Here is a 21,208-nt window from a genome sequence, read left to right on the forward strand (position 1 = left end):
ATTGGTGCCAATTGTCGTCAAAATCGTGCCTACAAACAATACCTATAAACGAGAATTACATTTGATTTATTTATTTTTATACACAATTTCGTGGTATCCAATTGTTAGTAGTTACTGTCTTGTCTCATCGCTACAACTCCCGTACAGGCTCGGGAGAGACAAAAGCCATGTGTTCTCCGAAACACAACCCAACCAAGTCGCACTGCTTCTTAACACAGTGCGCAATCCAACCCGGAAGACAGCCGCACCAATGTGTCGGAGGAAACACCTTACACCTAGCAACCTGGTCAGTGTGCACTGCGCCCGGCCCGCCACAGGAGTCGTTAGTGAGTGATGAGACAAGGACATCCCTACCGGCCAAACTCTCCCTAACCTGGACGACGCTAGGCCATTTTTACGTCGTCCCATGGATCTCTTGGTAGGCTCGAACCCAGAGTCTCTGGTGGTACAGCTAACACTGTGATGCAGTGCCTTAGACCACTGAGTCTCTGGTGGTACAGCTAACACTATGATGCAGTGCCTTAGACCACTGAGTCTCTGGTGGTACAGCTAGCACTGTGATGCAGTGCCTTAGACCACAGAGTCTCTGGTGGTACAGCTAACACTGTGATGCAGTGCCTTAGACCACTGAGTCTCTGGTGGCACAGCTAACACTGTGATGCAGTGCCTTAGACCACAGAGTCTCTGGTGGCACAGCTAACACTGTGATGCAGTGCCTTAGACCACTGAGTCTCTGGTGGCACAGCTAACACTGTGATGCAGTGCCTTAGACCACTGAGTCTCTGGTGGCACAGCTAACACTGTGATGCAGTGCCTTAGACCACTGAGTCTCTGGTGGCACAGCGCCTTAGACCACTGAGTCTCTGGTGGCACAGCTAGCACTGTGATGCAGTGCCTTAGACCACAGAGTCTCTGGTGGCACAGCTAGCACTGTGATGCAGTGCCTTAGACCACTGAGTCTCTGGTGGCACAGCGCCTTAGACCACTGAGTCTCTGGTGGTACAGCTAGCACTGTGATGTAGTGCCTTAGACCACTGAGTCTCTGGTGGTACAGCTAACACTGTGATGTAGTGCCTTCCCACAACTTGCAGTCCCACAATGCGTTCTTTCTGATGTCTGCTGTGCTTCTCTCTCATTGTGTGTCTTTCTCTCTTTCTCTCCTCCTTTTTATATGTACTTCTCATCATTCCTGCTGTCGTGTTGTTAAATGCATTCACAATCCTCTGTGTATAAGAATGACGTGAATGTGATTGCAAGTGATCTCATTCCCTTTCCGTAATATACTTAATGTATGCTCTGTTCCCACGCTACTGTCACAGCCACTGTCAATGTCTTGTTTTTCATATGCACAAAGTCGTGGTTAAATATTGAGGCTAAACCTCAATCCAATAGATGTTCACCACATTGATAATCCGTTGTCGCCTGAAACTTGATAGTTAAATCTGCAATATTTAACTTAACCCTACAAAATTCACATAGAAATATTTGTTATAGGTCTGTCACTCTCAAATAACATGAGTCTAAGAAACAGTAAATATGTTCTATGTGCGCTATTCCTATGCTTCCCATTCCTAAGTTTAGGTTTTGCGTCTTTTACTTTTGGTTTTGTACAACGGCTTCAAACAGCTGAAAATACAATATTTTGGTTATGGAAAAGATATTTCACAGCGGTTTAGATGGTAGAATGGTTTTCTACACTCTCCTTGCTTGTTTTGTTACATAAACTGAAACTATTAGATTTATAGTAACCAGGAAATGGCGGAGCGATCTTTAACGTTTATACACTCCATTTATATTGAACAATAAACCAGTGGTATGGTGCGATGAAATGTTAACAAGGAATGATGCAGTGTATGAAAACAATGATCCAAGGCAGTGATACAGAGTGAGTGATAAGCAGGGCTGCAGGGCCGTCGGTTTGGCCCCCACCCACCAGGAGCCCCCCCCCCCCCCCCTCCCAGACCACACAGACTAATAAATCACTTTTTCTGGATCAATTAGGTGTGCCCCCCCCATCTCCAAGCAGGAAGAGCATGCAGTGTGTGTGTGTGTGTGATGAGTGCTAGGTCCTGCAGAGCAGATGAATAATGTAATGTCAAGTGAACACCGTGCCCCAGGTGCCTGCTGCTGTACATTGCATCAGTGAGGAAGCCAGTAAAATGTGCTGACTGTGAAAGCCTATACTGTTGATGTGATTGCGTGACTTATTTAGTTTATTACAGGGAACAGGGAAATAAAAACAGAGCCAGAGCCCCCTTGGATACAGGAGTTCGTATCTGGCTCTTACCAGACTGGCTGTGCTTTTAGAAAAGATACAGAGGAGGCTCCCGGGTGGCGCATGGTCTATGGCACTGCATCGCAGTGCTAGTTGTGCCACCAGAGATTCTGGGTTTGTGCCCAGGCTCTATCGCAGCAGGTTGCGACCGGGAGGTCCATGGGGCAACGCACAATTCTGGGTTTGCGCCCAGGCTCTGTCGCAGCAGGCCGCGACCGGGAGGTCCATGGGGCAACGCACAATTGGCCTAGCGTCGTCCGTGTTAAGGAGGGTTTGGCCGGTAGGGATATCAGGTCGCGCTAACCAGGTCGCCGGGTGCACGGTGTTTCCTCACATTGGTGCGGCTGGCTTCCGGGTTGGAGGCGCGCGCTGTGTTAAGAAGCAGTGCGGCTTTGTTGGGTTGTGTTTCGACCTTCGTCAAGACAAGATAGTAACTACTAACAATTGGATACCACAGAATTGGGGAGAAAAGGGGCTAAAAAATGAAATAAATAAATAATACAGCTCTGAGATACAGCTCTGAGACTGCTCTAAGATACAGCTCTGAGACTGCTCTAAGATACAGCTCTGAGACTGCTCTAAGATACAGCTCTGAGACTGCTCTAAGATACAGCTCTGAGACTGCTCTAAGATACAGCTCTGAGACTGCTCTAAGATACAGCTCTGAGACTGCTCTAAGATACAGCTCTGAGACTGCTCTAAGATACAGCTCTGAGACTGCTCTAAGATACAGCTCTGAGACTGCTCTAAGATACAGCTCTGAGACTGCTCTAAGATACAGCTCTGAGACTGCTCTAAGATACAGCTCTGAGACTGCTCTAAGATACAGCTCTGAGACTGCTCTAAGATACAGCTCTGAGACTGCTCTAAGATACAGCTCTAAGATACAGCTCTGAGACTGCTCTAAGATACAGCTCTGAGACTGCTCTAAGATACAGCTCTAAGATACAGCTCTGAGACTGCTCTAAGATACAGCTCTGAGACTGCTCTAAGATACAGCTCTGAGACTGCTCTAAGATACAGCTCTAAGATATAGCTCTGAGACTGCTCTAAGATACTGCTCTAAGACTGCTCTAAGATACTGCTCTAAGATACTGCTCTAAGATACAGCTCTAAGATATAGCTCTGAGACTGCTCTAAGATACAGCTCTGAGACTGCTCTAAGATACAGCTCTGAGACTGCTCTAAGATACAACTCTGAGACTGCTCTAAGATACAGCTCTGAGACTGCTCTAAGATACAGCTCTGAGACTGCTCTAAGATACAGCTCTGAGACTGCTCTAAGATACAGCTCTGAGACTGCTCTAAGATACAGCTCTGAGACTGCTCTAAGATATAGCTCTGAGACTGCTCTAAGATACAGCTCTGAGACTGCTCTGAGATACAGCTCTGAGACTGCTCTAAGATACAGCTCTGAGACTGCTCTAAGATACAGCTCTGAGACTGCTCTAAGATACAGCTCTGAGATACAGCTCTGAGATACAGCTCTGAGATACAGCTCTGAGATACAGCTCTGAGATACAGCTCTGAGATACAGCTCTGAGACTGCTCTGAGATACAGCTCTAAGATACTGCTCTAAGACTGCTCTAAGATACTGCTCTAAGATACTGCTCTAAGATACAGCTCTAAGATACAGCTCTGAGACTGCTCTAAGATACAGCTCTGAGACTGCTCTAAGATACAGCTCTGAGACTGCTCTAAGATACAGCTCTGAGACTGCTCTAAGATACAGCTCTGTGTCACGGCTTTCTTCCTGGGAAGGAGAGGCGGACCAAAACGCAGCGTGGTTGTAGTTCATGGTTCTTTAATAAGAAAACTCAAACATGAACAAACTACAAAACAATAAACGTGAAAACCGTAACAGTCCTAACTGGTGCATAAAACACAAAGACAGGAAACAATCACCCACAAAATACCCAAAGAATATGGCTGCCTAAATATGGCTCCCAATCAGAGACAACAATATACACCTGCCTCTGATTGAGAACCAATCTAGGGCGTGACACTGAGACAGCACTGGATATCCAACATAGGAAAACAAAGGAATATGCTTCCCTTGTGAACTAAATCTGACTAGGTCTTGTGTGGTCCTCTTCAGACGCCTCTAATGGCCCCAGTGGTCCAGGGTACAGGCCGCCCCCGAGGATCAGAGAAGTGGTCATCAACGGGCAGACGGTCAAGCTTAAGTACTGCTTCACCTGCAAGATCTTCAGGCCCCCACGGGCCTCGCACTGCAGCCTGTGTGACAACTGTGTAGGTGAGTGGAGTAGACCTGGACCTCACTCAGACTCTGTGGGAACAGAATAGGAGAAGCTGACTAACCATGGCTGTTCCATATGTATAACTTTTAAACCATCTACTCTCCCCTCTCTTAACACTTTTTATTTCCTTTTCTATCTGCTACCCTCTTCCCTCTCTCTTCCCCTTTAATTCTCTCTTCACCTTTAATTCTCTCTTCCACTCTTTACACTTTTCTGTTTCCCTTTCCTCTCCCCTCTCTCTCATCTCTTTCTCCCCTCTTTCTCTCTCTCCTCTCTCCCTCTCTCTCTCCCCTCTTTCTCACTCTCCTCTTTCTCTGTTTCTCTCACTCTCCCCTCTCTCTCCCCACTTTCTCATTCTCCTCTCTCTCTCTCCCCTCTTTCTCACTCTCCTCTTTCTCTGTTTCTCTCTCTCCCCTCTCTCTCCCCACTTTCTCATTCTCCTCTCTCTCTCTCCCCTCTTTCTCACTCTCCCTCTCCTCTCCCTCTCCCCTCTTTCTCACTCTCCCCCCTCTTTCTCCCTCTCCCCCTTCTCTCTCTGCAGAGCGTTTTGACCACCACTGTCCCTGGGTGGGGAACTGTGTTGGGAAGAGGAACTACCGTTTCTTCTACCTCTTCATCCTGTCCCTCTCCTTCCTCACCGTCTTCATCTTCGCCTTCGTTATTACACATGTCATCCTGAGTGAGTGACACACAGTGGTGATGCCCTGAGATAAACAGTCAGTCAGTGTGACTAGCATCAGTTACTCTCCTAGGTGCAGTCAGTCAGTCAGTGTGACTAGCATCAGTTACTCTCCCAGGTGCAGTCAGTCAGTCAGTGTGACTAGCATCAGTTACTCTCCCAGGTGCAGTCAGTCAGTCAGTGTGAGTAGCTTCAGGTATGTGAAGTAATGCTGTGTACTGACTAGCTCACCATCATGGTGCTCAGTGAGACTTTGGATGTTCCACTTTTTACCAACAAGCTCTCTCTGTTTGCTCTCTCTCTGTTTGCTCTCTATGTTTGCTCTCTCTCTCTGCTCTCTCTCTCTGCTCTCTCTCTCTATGCTCTCTCTGCTCTCTCTCTGTTTGCTCTCTCTCTGTTTGCTCTCTCTCTGTTTGCTCTCTCTCTCTGCTCTCTCTCTGTTTGCTCTCTCTCTCTGTGTGCTCTCTCTGCTCTCTCTCTCTGTTTGCTCTCTCTCTCTGCTCTCTCTCTCTCTGTGCTCTCTCTGTTCTCTGCAGGATCCAACCGGACAGGCTTCCTCAGCGCACTCAAAGACAGCCCTGCCAGATATCCTTTCACTGGGGGAGAGTGTGTCTGTCTTTCTGTCTGTATGTCTGTGATAAGTGTCCTCGTGTCTCTGAATGACAGATGATACTGTCCTCATCTCTCTGAATGACATATGATACTGTCCTCATCTCTCTTAATGACAGATGACACTGTCCTCATCTCCCTCTTTCCAACTGTGGGAGTAATCTAATGGTTATCACACCTACACACACACACACCAACGTTTCCGTTAGCCGGTAATAGAGCGGCCTAGCGGTTAAGAGCTTTGGGCCAGTAACCAAAAGGTTGCTGGGTCGAATCCCGAGCCGAAGAGGTGAAAAAAATCTGTATGTGTAAAAAGCACTTAACCCTAATTGCTCCTGTAAGTGGCTCTGGATAAGAGCTTCTGCTAAATGACTAACATGTTAAAGGTACTTTCATCTCTGTCACAGGAAACCGCTCACATGTGTTTTTGACAATTTACGGTTTCCAGCTAATTACATTATGGAAGGAAAATGTGCGTGCAGCCTACTGCCTTGTGCACATTGCTGCACTTATAATGTGAAGAAATAATAGTTTATCAACATTTTGTACTAAACGCTTTGATCTGTTGCATCAGCCTCTTTGCGTTTACATGTTTTTGTTGGTGTAGGCTCGGACTACTAGTCGTATGACTTTGGAATCTATTGTCCCAGACTCTGTTTGGAATAGGCTATTTCTTTCTTGCGCAGAACAACAAGCTGACTAATAGAATAGGTAAGCTTTTCTACTTTGGGGGATAGTAGATTGACATAAGCTAGTGATTTTGCTGTTCGTTACTCGTCTTGTTGGCTGAGGAAAAGTACATGTGGACAGTTATTCTAACATCTTCTAACATTCTTACATCAGAATTCAGAAACGCCAGTCCATGTTAAGATGAATTACCGTAATACGAATGTGATTTCTGTCATTCTGAGCACTATGGGTGGACGCCCTAATCAGGTTACACACCCAATACATATGGGTTCGGTACATTTCTCAAATGTCCGGAAAATCGTGACGCACACGTACACACAACATCAGAAGAGATAAACACCAGGAGGAGGTGTTTAAATTCTGTGCATTGTGGGACAGGTTTTAGTTTGATTTGAGGGAAGAGCTAGACGCTGCCCTCCCTTCTTTTCAATTCCATCAGGGAGCAGACAGACACATTGTCTCTTTTCCATTAGTCTCCATCCAGCCACCCCGCTGCTTTCTGACAATCAAGCACCTGTCACTTATCATTTGGGCCTTGAACACACTGCACATAGGCCAGCCCCCTGTCTTCCTGCAGAGGCAACAGATCTGACATACACACTCTCTCTATGGGCTGGAATGCACTAAACGAATGACAGGGAAAGAGGCATTAACGTGTGTGTGTGTGTGTGTGTGTGTGTGTGTGTGTGTGTGTGTGTGTGTGTGTGTGTGTGTGTGTGTGTGTGTGTGTGTGTGTGTGTGTGTGTGTGTGTGTGTGTGTGTGTGTTGGGCACGTGCACTGGGTTAGATGTGTATGTTAGTCGATTGTTGGTATGTATCCACTTTGCCTGGAGTCTCTCGGGACATTACGGAGGACACAGCAGTTATTTCATGGAGCCGTACCACATGTAGATTGCATTGCCTAGTAAACCAATGGCCCGACAATCTTCTGGTAGTCAATACCACGGTGCGTTACCATGGACAAATGGAAAAGCTCTCTCCACCTCTCAGTCACCGTGACGACGTGCCAGTTGTTGTAGTGATGGTGGTCTCGTTTCCTTAACTGAATGACTGTGCTGGAGGTGCTGGTGTGTTTCTTCTCTGTGTGGTCCATTATGGGTCTGTCGGGCTTCCACACCTACCTCATCAGCTCCAATCAGACCACCAACGAGGACGTGAGTACACACACACACACACACACCACTTCTCATCATCCAGCTCTCTCCATCTTTGACTGCGGATATAAATTCTGTCTCATTAAGGCTCATTTCACGCTTGGTCCTCCATGTAATAACTCTCTGGTGTGATTTGTTTCACTAGCGCTGCTGAGGTTCTGGTAGATTGAACACTCGAGCATCCTCGCTCATCCTCCCTCATCCTCCCTCATCCTTCTGAACTGTCTCTCTGGTGTGATTTGTTTCACTAGAGCTGCTGAGGTTCTGGTAGATTGAACACTCGAGCATCCTCCCTCATCCTCCCGATTTGTCTCTCTGGTGTGATTTGTCGAGATCCACTGTCCTCCCAAGAGTTTCTGAATTTCCTCTTCACTTCAGTTTCCTCCTCAATTTATGCACCTTGGTTTGAGAACGAGGTAGCGGCAGTGTTCCCCTCCCTTTGGACTGATGGGTCATGTTCCCCCTCCAGATTAAAGGCTCGTGGTCGACCAAACGGGCGAAGGACAACTACAACCCCTACAGCTACGGGAACATCCTGACCAACTGCTGTGCTGCCCTTTGTGGTCCTCTTCCACCCAGGTGAGTCTCTGTCTGACATGGCCAAACTAACCCTAACAGCAAGGCTGGTCGTGTTCAGTAAGGAGAAAACGATTTGAAACAGGGAGATACTTCCTAAAACTTGTCCAATGAGAACACATACTTTTGTATACACTGAGGGGCAACACAGTCATGGCTGTTGCTCAACTTTAGATCCAAGGGGTTTTAAATCATCTCTCTCCCGCCTCCTCTTCTCTCCCCTCCCTCCTCTTGTCCCCTACATCTCTCTTTCTCCCTCCTCCATCTCTCTTTCTCCCTCCTCCCCTCCCGTCCTCTCTCTTTCTCTCCTCCCCTCCCCTCCATCTCTCTTTCTCCCTCCTCCCCTCCATCTCTCCTCCCCTCCCCTCTTTCTCCCTCCTCCTTCTCTTCTCTCCCCTCCACCAGACATGCACCAGGGGTCTTTTCACAGTCCCCAAATCCAGAACAAATTGCAGAAAGCATACAGTATTATATAGAGCCCTTATTGCATGGAACTTCCTTCCATCTCATATTGTTCAAATGAACAGCAAACATGGTTTAAAATAACTGATAAAGCAACACCACTCCATTATTTGACCTGGATAGTTTGTGTGTACATATTGACATGTTGGCTACGTGTGCATTTTTTAAATGTATGTAGTTCTGTCCTTAATGTTCTTGTCTATTAATGTTCTTTATTATGACATGTTTCATGTTATGTGTGGACCCCAGGAAGAGTAGCTGCTGCTTTCACAACAGCTAATGGGGATCCTAATAAAATATAATATAAAATATCCATCTTCCTCTTCATCTCTCTCCCTCCTCCTCTTCTCTCCCCTTCCTCCTCCTCCCCTCCTCTCTCCTTCCTCCTCCTTCTCTCTCCCCTCCTCTTCTCTCCCTCCATCTCTCTCTCCTTCCTCCTCTCCCTCCTCCTCTTCTCTCCCTCCTCCTCTCTCCCCTTCCTCCTCCTTCTCCTCTTCTCTCCCCTTCCTCCTCCTTCTCCTCTTCTCTCCCCTTCCTCCTCCTTCTCTCTCCCCTTCCTCCTCCTCCTCTTCTCTCCTTCCTCCTCCCCCTCTTCTCTCCCTTACTGCATTAGTCAGCACCCACAGAATGAGCTCCCCTTATGTGAATCAAACTGTCAGCCACTGTGTTAAATGAGCAATACTTTCAATCAAGATATCCATCAGTGCACACAGGCAGGAATAATTACTGTACACTTTGTTTCTGTCCTCTTTCGAGGGAGCTGGAACTAGCCTTGTCTTACACATTATTAGGATGAGCTCAGCACATTGTCTACACCCAAAATTGCAACCTGTTCCCTATGTAGTGCACTACTTTTGACAAATGCACTGTAAGCATCCCCACAGCATATGGTTGGTTATTGCATTTAACGCAAATGGTCTGGCTGTAGAGGATAATGTCATTCAGTCATTTGCTCTCTCCCCAGTGACACCACAATACCAAAACTATGGAGTTACATTAGGGTCAATTTTATTTTGGGGCCTAAATTTGACTCCATACACTACCCGCAGATACAAAATCATGTCAGTAGCTCAAACATCTGGTGGAGTAACAATTGTCATTGATTCATTAGCTGGTCTATCACATTAATGGGTTACATCTGGCTTGGAATAGCTGAATTATGTGTAATAATAGCTGAGGTATGCATAATAATAGCTGAGGTATGCGTAATAATAGCTGAGGTATGCGTAATAATAGCTGAGGTATGCGTAATAATAGCTGAGGTATGCGTAATAATAGCTGAGGTATGCGTAGTAATAGCTGAGGTATGCGTAGTAATAGCTGAGGTATGCGTAGTAATAGCTGAGGTATGCGTAATAATAGCTGAGGTATGCGTAGTAATAGCTGAGGTATGCGTAGTAATAGCTGAGGTATGCGTAGTAATAGCTGAGGTATGCGTAGTAATAGCTGAGGTATGCGTAGTAATAGCTGAGGTATGCGTATTAATAGCTGAGGTATGCGTAGTAATAGCTGAGGTATGCGTAGTAATAGCTGAGGTATGCGTAGTAATAGCTGAGGTATGCGTAGTAGTAGCTGAGGTATGCGTAGTAATAGCTGAGGTATGCGTAGTAATAGCTGAGGTATGCGTAGTAATAGCTGAGGTATGCGTAGTAATAGCTGAGGTATGCGTAGTAATAGCTGAGGTATGCGTAGTAATAGCTGAGGTATGCGTAGTAATAGCTGAGGTATGCGTAGTAATAGCTGAGGTATGCGTAATAATAGCTGAGGTATGCGCAATAATAGCTGAGGTATGCGCAATAATAGCTGAGGTATGCGCAATAATAGCTGAGGTATGCGCAATAATAGCTGAGGTATGCGCAATAATAGCTGAGGTATGCGCAATAATAGCTGAGGTATGCGCAGTAATAGCTGAGGTATGCGTAGTAATAGCTGAGGTATGCGCAATAATAGCTGAGGTATGCGCAATAATAGCTGAGGTATGCGCAATAATAGCTGAGGTATGCGCAATAATAGCTGAGGTATGCGCAATAATAGCTGAGGTATGCGTAATAATAGCTGAGGTATGTGTGTGGTTTGCTCAGTAGGTAGGTACTGTACATTGGGTTGGATTCTCTGGGAATTTCAGGTGACCTGACTCTGTCCGTAGACAGGTGATTGCCATCTGCTCTGTGTGTGGGTATGCATGGAGAGATGGGGGTGTGGAGGCTTCACACATGTATGAATGCTTGCACCAAGGCGACACACACACTTGGCAGATACACACACGCCGAAGTACAAGCGCACAAACTCTCTGCAGTTACACACATGCACACCAAAGCAGACTCTGTCTCTCTCTCTCACCCACACACACACACACACAGAGAAACAGACTCACACAAACACCACAGCGTGAACACAGACACTTTTGCAGGTGCACACACATTTCAAGACCTCTGCTCATGTGCCATGTCTTTTATTTCTAGTCTTATTGACAGAAGAGGCTTCATCCAGCCAGACACGCCCCAGCCTGTGTCACACTCCAACGGGAGCAGCATGTACAACTCCACCCAGCTTCAATCTCACATGGTAGGTTGTGTGTGTGAGAAATAGGAAGATGTGGGTGTGTTCGTGAGAGAGAGAGAGAGAGAGAGAGAGAGAGAGAGAGAGAGAGAGAGAGAGAGAGAGAGAGAGAGAGAGAGAGAGAGAGAGAGAGAGAGAGAGAGAGAGAGAGAGAGAGAGAGAGAGAGAGAGAGAGAGAGAGAGAGAGAGAGAGAGAGAGAGAGAGAGAGAGAGAGAGAGAGAGAGAGAGAGAGAGAGAGAGAGAGAGAGAGAGAGAGAGAGAGAGAGCACTTTCTTAATGCATTCTTTGGTTTTACTGTTTCACAGGACTGAGTTGGCACTTCAGTATTTATAACCACTGAGAAACGCTTTGAAAGTTATTTCAAAGTGGACTCCCCTTATGATGTCAGCAACTCACTTAAGTGCTCTCACTTACAAATGGCTCTTTGAACTGGACTGTGTTATTATTACGACCAACAGAGAGCAGTCAACTGTCTCTATTCATGTCATTATTGGGCTCAGAATCCCTTCTCTCTCTCTCTCTCTCTATCTCTTTCGCCTCTCTCTTTTGCCTCTCTATCGCTCTCTTTCGCCTCTCTCTCTCTCTTTTCTCTCTCGTTCTCTCTCTTGCTCTGTCCCTTTTCTCTCACTCTGTCCCTTTTCTCTCACTCTCTTTTCTCTCTCGTTCTCTCTCTTGCTCTCTCCCTTTTCTCTCTCCCTCGCCCTCTCTCTCTGCTGGTGGTCGCAGTGGGCTTTACCCTGTGATGCAGAGAGCAGTATTTAATAGTGAATGAACACAGCTTATGTGTTTTTGGTCATTGGTTCATCCGGGTGTAACTTCTCACTTCTCAGGCAATCCTATCACCCTCCATCTAAATATATCCCTAATTGACTTCACCTGTCGGTAATCTGATGAATGCTGATGTGTATTATCCCCTGCAGTCTGTGGATCCTCTCCCTGCAGTCTGTGGATCCTCTCCCTGCAGTCTGTGGATCCTCTCCCTGCAGTCTGTGGATCCTCTCCCTGCAGTCTGTGGATCCTCTCCCTGCAGTGGTTTCAAATAGTCTTTTTTTAAATATTTTTTTTTATTATTTTTTTATCTCAAGCAGAATAATCATAGTCTTCCTGCTAGTTCCTTATTTGCATACAGCCTTGCTTGAAACGGGCAGCTGTGAGAACAAGTAACTTTGGCCGTAAGCCCGTGCAGAGATTATGAAAATGTTCTGGGGGAAAAAGGAAGCAACATTGGGCAATCTCAAAATGTGTTGAAAATGTCAATTGAACGGAAATGACATGGTAGTACCACCTGTTTGAGTTGAAGGAGGTGTAAGTTGATTATACATGCTACTGGGTCTGTAGTAATGGGATGTTTTATGGAAGACCTTGTTTCACTATCTTTCTTCCTCTTTTGTCTGTTAACCTTTTTATACGTGTGTATTTCTTGCCCTTCCTCAAAAACATATCATTCTCCTACTGTTTTTTCCCTTCTCTTCCCTTCATCTATATCTCCTGTCACTTTCCCTGTCTCCTCAGTGTGACCAAGAGCACTGCATTCAGAGCACCAAATTCGTTTTGCAGGCTGCCGCTACCCCTCTGCTCCACAGCGACCCTGTCATGATGGGCGGAGAGGGACCTACTCTCCCTGGGAAGAGTTCCCTGGGGGGCCCCTGTGCCTCACTGACCCCCAGCCAGCCTTCCCTGCCCTCCTCCATGCCCGGCCTGGGCTGTGCGGGGGACATGCTGACCCTGAGGGACCCAGACACCCACTGCCACCACCATCACTTTGTCAGCCCTGAGGAGACGCCCTCGCCCGGCCCCATGCCTCTGACTCTGCCCTGCCCCGCCCACATGACCCACGGGGGACACATGAACCCAGCCCAGCTCTACGACCCTGCCAGCCAGGACTCTCTGCACGAGGACTCTATCAGGGGCCTGGTCAAACTCAGCTCTGTCTGAGACTCTCCCCCTGGCTTTTTGGAATCACTACTCAGACTCTGTCAGCGTGCCAAATGATACCCTATTCAATATGTAGTACTACTTTTAAAAAGTAGTGCAGTATATAGGGAATAGCGTGCCATTTAGGACGTTTCCCCAGCCCCCCCCCCGCTCCACACTGCCGACTCAGTACCAAAGCCATAATTCCTGTTCCCCTAACATTCCATCCCAGCCCTCCCTCCCTCCTTCCCATCCAGATTTGTGCCCCCCGACCTGTTGAGATAAGCTATTCTAGTGCCAAACAAACAGAGCCTCAGTCTCCACTGCACTTGACCGGGACCAAAATCAAGCTTCTGAATCCCCCTTCCTCTTCACAGTAGTATACCTAGTGCCCTACCAGGAGTCTACCAGGCCTCGATACAGGTCCAGGCTTCTGCCCAAGGCTCACGACTCACGGCTCTTTTGGGGGAAACCATCTACCTGGACCAAGCGGTCATTGTCCGGAAATGAAACTGACTCGCTCTCCTCTCGTCAGCCAAACCGACGTACCAAGGCAGTTGCCATTTTGGTTTGCTGACATCCAAGAACACGCACAGTGGGACAAGGTCTGTTGATTAGCTGGGAATATATGAATCAGGACTAAATATAGGACTTGTTTATAGTTTGATATCTGTGTCATGTGTCCCGAGTCAAGTGACACTCTTTTATACAATAGTAATGGAAACAGCCAAGTAGTGTTGGCCCTGAACACAGAAGATGTCACTTCCTGTTTCAGATTGTGTCACCACTGTATGTGTTGATTGGTAGTGTTCATCAGTCCGTTCCGGTGTCGGTGTGACGCTAGCCGCATTACCTTTTTGTTTCATTCAAATGTGATGCCAAAACATCATGCCTGCATCCCAAATAGCACCCTCTATATTTAGTGCACTACTTTTTACCAGGGCCAAAAAGACATTGGCAAAAGTAATGCACTATATAGGGAATAGGGTTCCATTTGGGACAGAGATAATAAGTAATGTGATGATTGTACCAAGAAATTCTCATTTACTTATTTTTTTTTTACCCCTTTTTCTCCCCAATTTCGTGGTATCCAATTGCTGTCGTAGCTACTATCTTGTCTCATCGCTACAACTCCCATACGGGCTCGGGAGAGACGAAGGTTGAAAGTCATGCGTCCTCCGATACACAACCCAACCAGCCGTACTGCTTCTTAACACAGCGCTCATCCAACCCAGAAGCCAGCCACACCAATGTGCCGGAGGAAACACTGTGCACCTGGCAACCTTGGTTAGCGCGCACTGCACCCGGCCCGCCACAGGAGTCGCTGGTGCGCGATGACACAGGGATATCCCTACCGGCCAGGCCCTCCCTAACCCGGACGACGCTATGCCAATTGTGCGTTGCCCCACGGGCGTGAACCCAGGGTCTCTGGTGGCACAGCTGGCGCTGCAATACAAGCGCCCTTAACCACTGTGCCACCCGGGAGGCCTCATTTACATATTTTTAATGAAACATTTGCATATTTTTATGTACAAGAGTGGATTTCATTTATTCAACCAGCCTGTGCAGTCACTTTTTACCAGGGCCAAAAGGACTTTGGCAAAAGTAATGCACTATATAGGGAAAAGGGTGCCATTTGGGACAGAGATAATAAGTAATGTGATGATTGTACCAAGAAATACTCATTTACTTATTTTTAATGAATAAATTCGCATATTTTTATGTACAAGAGTGGATTTCATTTATTCAACCAGCCTGTGCAGTCACTTGGCAGAAATACAAAACACAATTCCCTTTTCCATAGCCTTGGGAAGAAAATATTTTTTCACAAAAGTAGTGCACTGGGCCTTTAATAGTCCTGTATTAGCGGACCGATATAGCTGTCTGCAGCGCGGGCAAAAATCCCAGCACCCCCAAACTATTTCCCGCGGCTATGCCCTTTTCAGTGAATACCCTTTGCAGACAGAAATTAGCTATTAGCTAAATCTGGTACAACACATATTTTCTCAAGTTTACTGTGGCTAATGAATCCTTCAACCAGGAGTTCTAGAAAACCTTGGAATTAGGGAAAGTGACCGGCATTTTGCTACTTTCTTCAATCAGATCCGCTTTAGCCAACATCTGCATAGTGGTTGTTTTGGTGGTGTCGGAGGTGGAATTTTGTGACAATGATTGCAAGAGCAGCTGCTCACTAATTTAAAGCCTCCAACCAATGATGTACAGTACCAGTCAAAAGTTTGGACACACCTACTCATTCCAGGGTTTTTCTTTATTTTTACTATTTTCTACATTGTAGAATAATAGTGAAGACATCAAAACTATGAAATAACACATATGGAATCATGTAGTAACCAAAAAAGTGTTAAACAAATCAAAATATATTTTATATTTGAGATTCTTCAAGGCAGCCACCATTTGCCTTGATCACAGCTTTGCACACTCTTGGCATTCTCTCAACCAGCTTCATGAGGAATGCATTTCAATGAACAGGTGTGCCTTGTTAAAAGTTAATTTAGGAATTTATTTCCTTCTTAATGTGTTTGAGCCAAACAGTTGTGTTGTGACAATGTAAGGGTGGTATACAGAAGATGACCTATTTGGTAAAAGACCAAGTCCATATTATGACAACTCAAATAAGTAAAGAGAAATGATAGTCCATCATTACTTTAAGACATGAAGGTCAGTCAATCCGGAATATTTCAAGAACTTTTTAAGTAACTCTTGAAGTGCAGTCGCAAAAACCATCAAGCGCTTTGATGAAACTAGCTCTCATGAGGACCGCCACAGGAAAGGAAGACACAGAGTTACCTCTGCTGCAGAGGATAAGTTCATTAGAGTGACCAGCCTCAGAAATTACAGCCCAAATAACTGCTTCACAGAGTTCAAGTAACAGACATCTCAACATCAACTGTTCAGAGGAGATTGCGTGAATCATGCCTTCATGGTCGAATTGCTGCAAAGAAATCACTACTAAAGGACACCAACAACAAGAGACTTGCTTGGACCAAGAAACATGAGCAATGGACATTTCGACCGGTGGAAATCTGTACTTTGGTCTGATGAGTCTAAATTTGAGAGTTTTTGTTCCAATCACAGTGTCTTTGTGAGACGCAGAGTAGGTGTACGGATGACCTCCGCATGTGTGGTTCCCGTGGTGAAGCATGGAGGGGAAGGTGTGATTTTGTGAAGGCCCACTTAACCGGCATGGCTACCACAGCATTCTGCAGCGATACGGCATCCCATCTGGTTTGCACTTAGTCCCACTATCATTTGTTTTTCAACAGGACAATGACCCAACACACCTCCAGACTGTGTAAGGGCTATTTGACCAAGAAGGAGAGTGATGGAGTGCTGCATCAGATGACCTGTCCTCCACAATCCCCCGACCTCAACCCAATTGAGATGGTTTGGGATGAGTCAGACGGCAGAGTGAAGGAAAAGCAGCCAACAAGTGCTCAGCATATGTGGTAACTCCTTCAAGACTGTTGGAACAGCATTCCAGGTGAACCTGATTGAGAGAATGCCAAGCGTGTGCAAAGCTGTCATCAAGGCAAATGGCGGCTACCTTGAAAAATCTTATATATAAAATATATTTTGATTTGTTTAACACTTTTTTGGTTATTACATGATTCCATATGTGTTATTTCATAGTTTTGATGTCTTCACTATTATTCTACAATGTAGAAAATAGTAAAAAAAATAAAGAAAAACCCTTGAATGGGTAGGTGTGTCCAAACTTTTGACTGGTACTGGATATAAACCCTGGATTGCTGATGCTATGAATTGGCCATTGAGATTCTTTGAAGCCACCGGTCGGTTGTATTGTCAGTCCCCAGTAAGAGCAGTCTCAATTAATGGAAATCCACAGTATTTCAATTAAATGTTCAATTAAAGGACAAAATGACAAGTATTTCATTATGTGTGTTGTTGTAGTGGGGACAGTAACATTGGTCATCTCTAAAAATGTATACTTCAATAAAATGTTTTTATATGTTTTATTTTATTTGTATGTTTAGCTCACATAACATCATTTAAAAGTGTGCATTAAGGTGTTTAAAATAATACATGTGGCAAAATTGTATGTAGACATTAATAAATGCATTTCTATAGGTTCTAAAATATGTTACAATGGAGGAGAGCCAAGATGGAGGCACGGTGGGGTCAACACAGTGCCTCCTATCAATCATCTAGTGTGTATATATAAAGCATTTGCGCCAATGCAGTTCCACTTCCAACAGCGCCAAAACAGCCGCTATGTGGGTGTCTGCTTTCGCCGGTTAACACTTGATCTGAATGAATCCAGTCTCTAATCTATTGGCAGAAATGCTTTTAGGCAACTCCATTCTAATAGCTTCTTCAGTACCTTGCTCTCGGGTGTATTACTGAATGAATGCCTGCAGGCCAATTGTCGGCAGTGACAGATGTGTAGGTACTGGTATGTCTGCATGGCTATGCCAGCTCTGAGGGATCTGCTGTATGTATGGCGAGTGAGAGGATGATGTGGATGCTATTCTTAGAGATGGCAGAGACTGAGGCTGTATACTGCCCTCTAGTGGATACACTGAGGACAGAAGATGCACTTGCCCTCAGGCTAATCTGTACTGAAAGTACTGTAGCCTGATCCCAGATCTGTTTGTTCTCCTGCCAACTACATTGCTCATTGTCAAGCCAAACGGTGACAAGGAGTTGGCATGATGGCACAGACTGGCTCTCAGGCTAAACTGAAAGATCTACTCAAAGAGAATACACAATACACAACTAATAACAGATATATGAATTTGTTAGTTTATTATTGTTTCACATCTTTACATACTTTAATAATTTCCTATGGTAAAGCTTGTGGGCTATTGTTAATATCAGTGATACATGATATTCAAAAATAAACCTTCAGTTTTGGGGACAGAAATTATACAATACACTGGTGGCAGATGCAAAAAATCTACCTTAAAATGACATATCAGGCATATCTCTGTGGGAACCTGTATTGGAATGTTAACGACAACCAAACTGTTTGTTCAAGGGGCTCCCTGATAATTCAATACAAGTTGAATTAGATATGTCTTATAGCAGACCTGTGCTCTGGAAATGTCAGGAGGTAATGCGTATGATCAATTCCCTGGTCTAATGCCTTTGTTACATAGTGGTAAAAGTCTCTTCAATCTTTATCGCTGGCTTTACAGATTGCGCAAATAAATGTAAAGGTTATTTCCGATTGAGCCGACATATGCAGCGTTTACCGTAGGGGAGGATACGTGATGAAATTTAACGGCAATGTTAGCGGCGACTGCAATCACGGTAAACGTAGCTGAGGAATGCACAACTCCATTATCTTATATTGAAGCGGAGTTGAGTACTGATAACTGGTCACGCGATTTGCTAGCAACAACATTGAGTCACCATCAGTCGATGCTTGTAGAAATGGCAATTCTGAAAACTGTCCTATGCAACTGTGGTCCATCCACGGGCTGCTGAAATTCATACTTCCGCGATACGGATGAAATAGTTGCTATATAAGTCATTGTCAGTTCAGCCACACTTCCCAGTATATCCTATACATAAAATAATGCACCTTTTTGGTCAGTTAGCAAGGATAAACAAGAGTATCATTCATCCTGGAAGATAGAGAATTACCTGACTATACAAGCTCACTCTTGTACTGCATAGTATATTGTATAACATATAACATTATGTGCTATTAGATTGAAGGAGTGTAAACAGCTTTGAGCTGTATTAAACAAGATAAGCTTTCATCCATTTTTGATGCTCATGGAATAAAATATTTAGCCGTAAAGTCGAGATAGTTAGATAACCAGCTCGGGAATGCTTTCACATTCCAGGGCTGAAAAGTTGGATGGGTACAAATAACAAGCATTGATAGATTAAAGTATTGCTATTCTGATTGCATTAGGGTGATCATTAATTATTACAAAATGTATCGTAATCTGTACCTGATTATAGTATTAATATCTCAATATGGACCTGATCGCACTGGCCTGAGTTGCCTCAAATGAATAATAGGCTTTTCTGTTAAGGATCGGACCCTTTTTTCTCAACGTTCACATAAAATGACATACCCAAATCTAACTGCCTGCAGCTCAGGACCTGAAGCAAGGATATGCATATTCTTGATACCATTTGAACGGAAACACTTTGTGGTTTGTGGAAATATGAAACTATCCCGTAGAGGTTAACACACCTGTTTATCATATTACGCATACCTGCTTCAACAGATTCGTAACAATTTGCTAATTACATTCAACGCGTCCCAAAACACTTGATCAGTGCAGCTCGATTAGTAGTCCACTAATTAACCGAGAAAGTCAAAGCCAAACCCCAAACCAAGCACTCACACCAGGGTTGGGGTCAATTCCATTTCAATTAAAAAAGTACACTAAACTCACCTTGAACATTTTTACTAATTGAAAAGCATGGAGAGAATTGGAATGTAGTTGTGCTTCCTGAATTGACTGGAATTTAAATAGAATTCACCCCTGACTTGCACATACAGGCCATTCGTAAAGTATTCGGGCCCCTTCCCTTTTTCCACATCTTAAATGCTTGATTGGTGGAGTGCTGCAGAGATGGTTGTCCTTCTGGAAGGTTCTCCCATCTCCACAAAGGAACTCCAGAGCTCTGTCAGAGTGACCATCGGGTTCTTGGTCACTTCCCTGACCATGGCCCTTGTACCTCAATTGCTCAGTTTGGCCGGGCGGCCAGCTCTAGGAAGAGTGTTGGTGGTTCCAAACTTCTTCCATTTAAGAATGATGGAGGCTACTGTGTTCTTGGGGACCTTCAATGATGCAGACATTTTTTGGTACCCTTTCCCAGATCTGTGCCTTGACACAATCCTGTCTCTGAGCTCGATGGACAATTCGTTCGACCTCATGGCTTGGTTTTTGCTCTGACATGCACTGATATGTTGCTCTGATTACAGAGACTAATCATAATTGGCTTGTAAAGGACAGAAACTGGGCATGTTTGATATGATTTCCTTATTATACATGTTGGCAGAAACTCCATGCAGTCTTAAACAATCCCATTGCGTGGACTTGAAAATGCTCCTCTTCAAAAGCACCACCATGTTAGCAGTCTTTGCAAAAATGTATTTGCCTTTATTTCATGTAGAAAAGTGACTTCCTTCCGTTGGCTAGTGGGCCTCTGGTGTTCACCACACCAGGTGGAAGTGGACCGGAGTTCTACAATTTGAGGTGACAAAACAAACTTTTCACACTATGGGCCACATCACAACGGGTCAAACTTGTGTTCCTAACTAAAATGTCCCTCAAGTGAATGCACGTCTCCTGCAGAATTAAACTCGAGGTGCATAACATTCGGTTAAAGGCCTTGACAGCATAAAGCCAGTTAGGCTACATCATATACCTAGATGTAAACATTAACTGACTTGCTTAGTTAAATAAAATATTTAAAAAATAATTTACCGGGTTGAACAAATGGTTTGATGGCTTTTGGTACCTGAACAGTCCCAATAGCTACCATACCTTTCTGAAGTAGCTATGTAGGTCAGGCACGTGCATGCAATGTTTTTAAGTAAATTAAAACTGGGACGTTCTTCAACTGGTTAGGTCATAATTACCAAGGTAAAATGTATTTTATATTGGATATTCGGTTTTCACCAAGCATGCCATGACTGAAGATGGCATAGTCTGAATTGGGTGGATGGAGAACAGTCCATATATTCTAAAAAATATATATAATTTGACTTTCAATCTTTCAATAGCTCTTACACAGCCTGCCATGACTATGACATTGACATTCTGTACCGGGAGGTTGGGGATTAGAGGTCTTCACGGATCCATCTTTACTCAAATACCAGCGACGCGAGCGGGCCCGGATCTAGAATTCTAAATGTCTGGGTCGGATCTGACTTTGTCACAGGTCTCGAGTATGTGTAATTTTAACTGACTTATAGATCTGAACACAAATGCTGCAGTAGAGAGAAATTGTATAATTTATACTGCTGCTCTTGCTTTTCACAAGAGTGGAGTGTAGCAGTGGTGGTTGGTGAT

At 44.9% G+C, this 21,208-nt stretch overlaps 1 protein-coding gene across 3 annotated transcripts in view; it reads left to right on the top strand.

Moving 5' to 3' along the window:
• Positions 1-14,910, top strand: part of LOC135506107 (palmitoyltransferase ZDHHC14-like) — a 29,359-nt gene extending 14,449 nt beyond the window's left edge. The window contains exons 3-9 of one of the 3 annotated variants that reach the window (XM_064925544.1): positions 4,375-4,533; positions 5,079-5,216; positions 5,753-5,801; positions 7,567-7,669; positions 8,139-8,248; positions 11,170-11,272; positions 12,780-14,910. In XM_064925544.1, the coding sequence (XP_064781616.1) occupies positions 4,375-4,533; positions 5,079-5,216; positions 5,753-5,801; positions 7,567-7,669; positions 8,139-8,248; positions 11,170-11,272; positions 12,780-13,202 (1,085 nt within the window). In that variant the 3' untranslated portion in view covers positions 13,203-14,910. The remainder of the gene's footprint in view (positions 1-4,374; positions 4,534-5,078; positions 5,217-5,752; positions 5,802-7,566; positions 7,670-8,138; positions 8,249-11,169; positions 11,273-12,779) is intronic. The other 2 variants (XM_064925545.1, XM_064925546.1) reach the window with 2 other exon arrangements.
• Positions 14,911-21,208: the final 6,298 nt, after the last annotated feature.

Source organism: Oncorhynchus masou, chromosome 19 (genome assembly GCF_036934945.1).
Source record: "Oncorhynchus masou masou isolate Uvic2021 chromosome 19, UVic_Omas_1.1, whole genome shotgun sequence".
Lineage (NCBI taxonomy): Eukaryota > Metazoa > Chordata > Actinopteri > Salmoniformes > Salmonidae > Oncorhynchus > Oncorhynchus masou.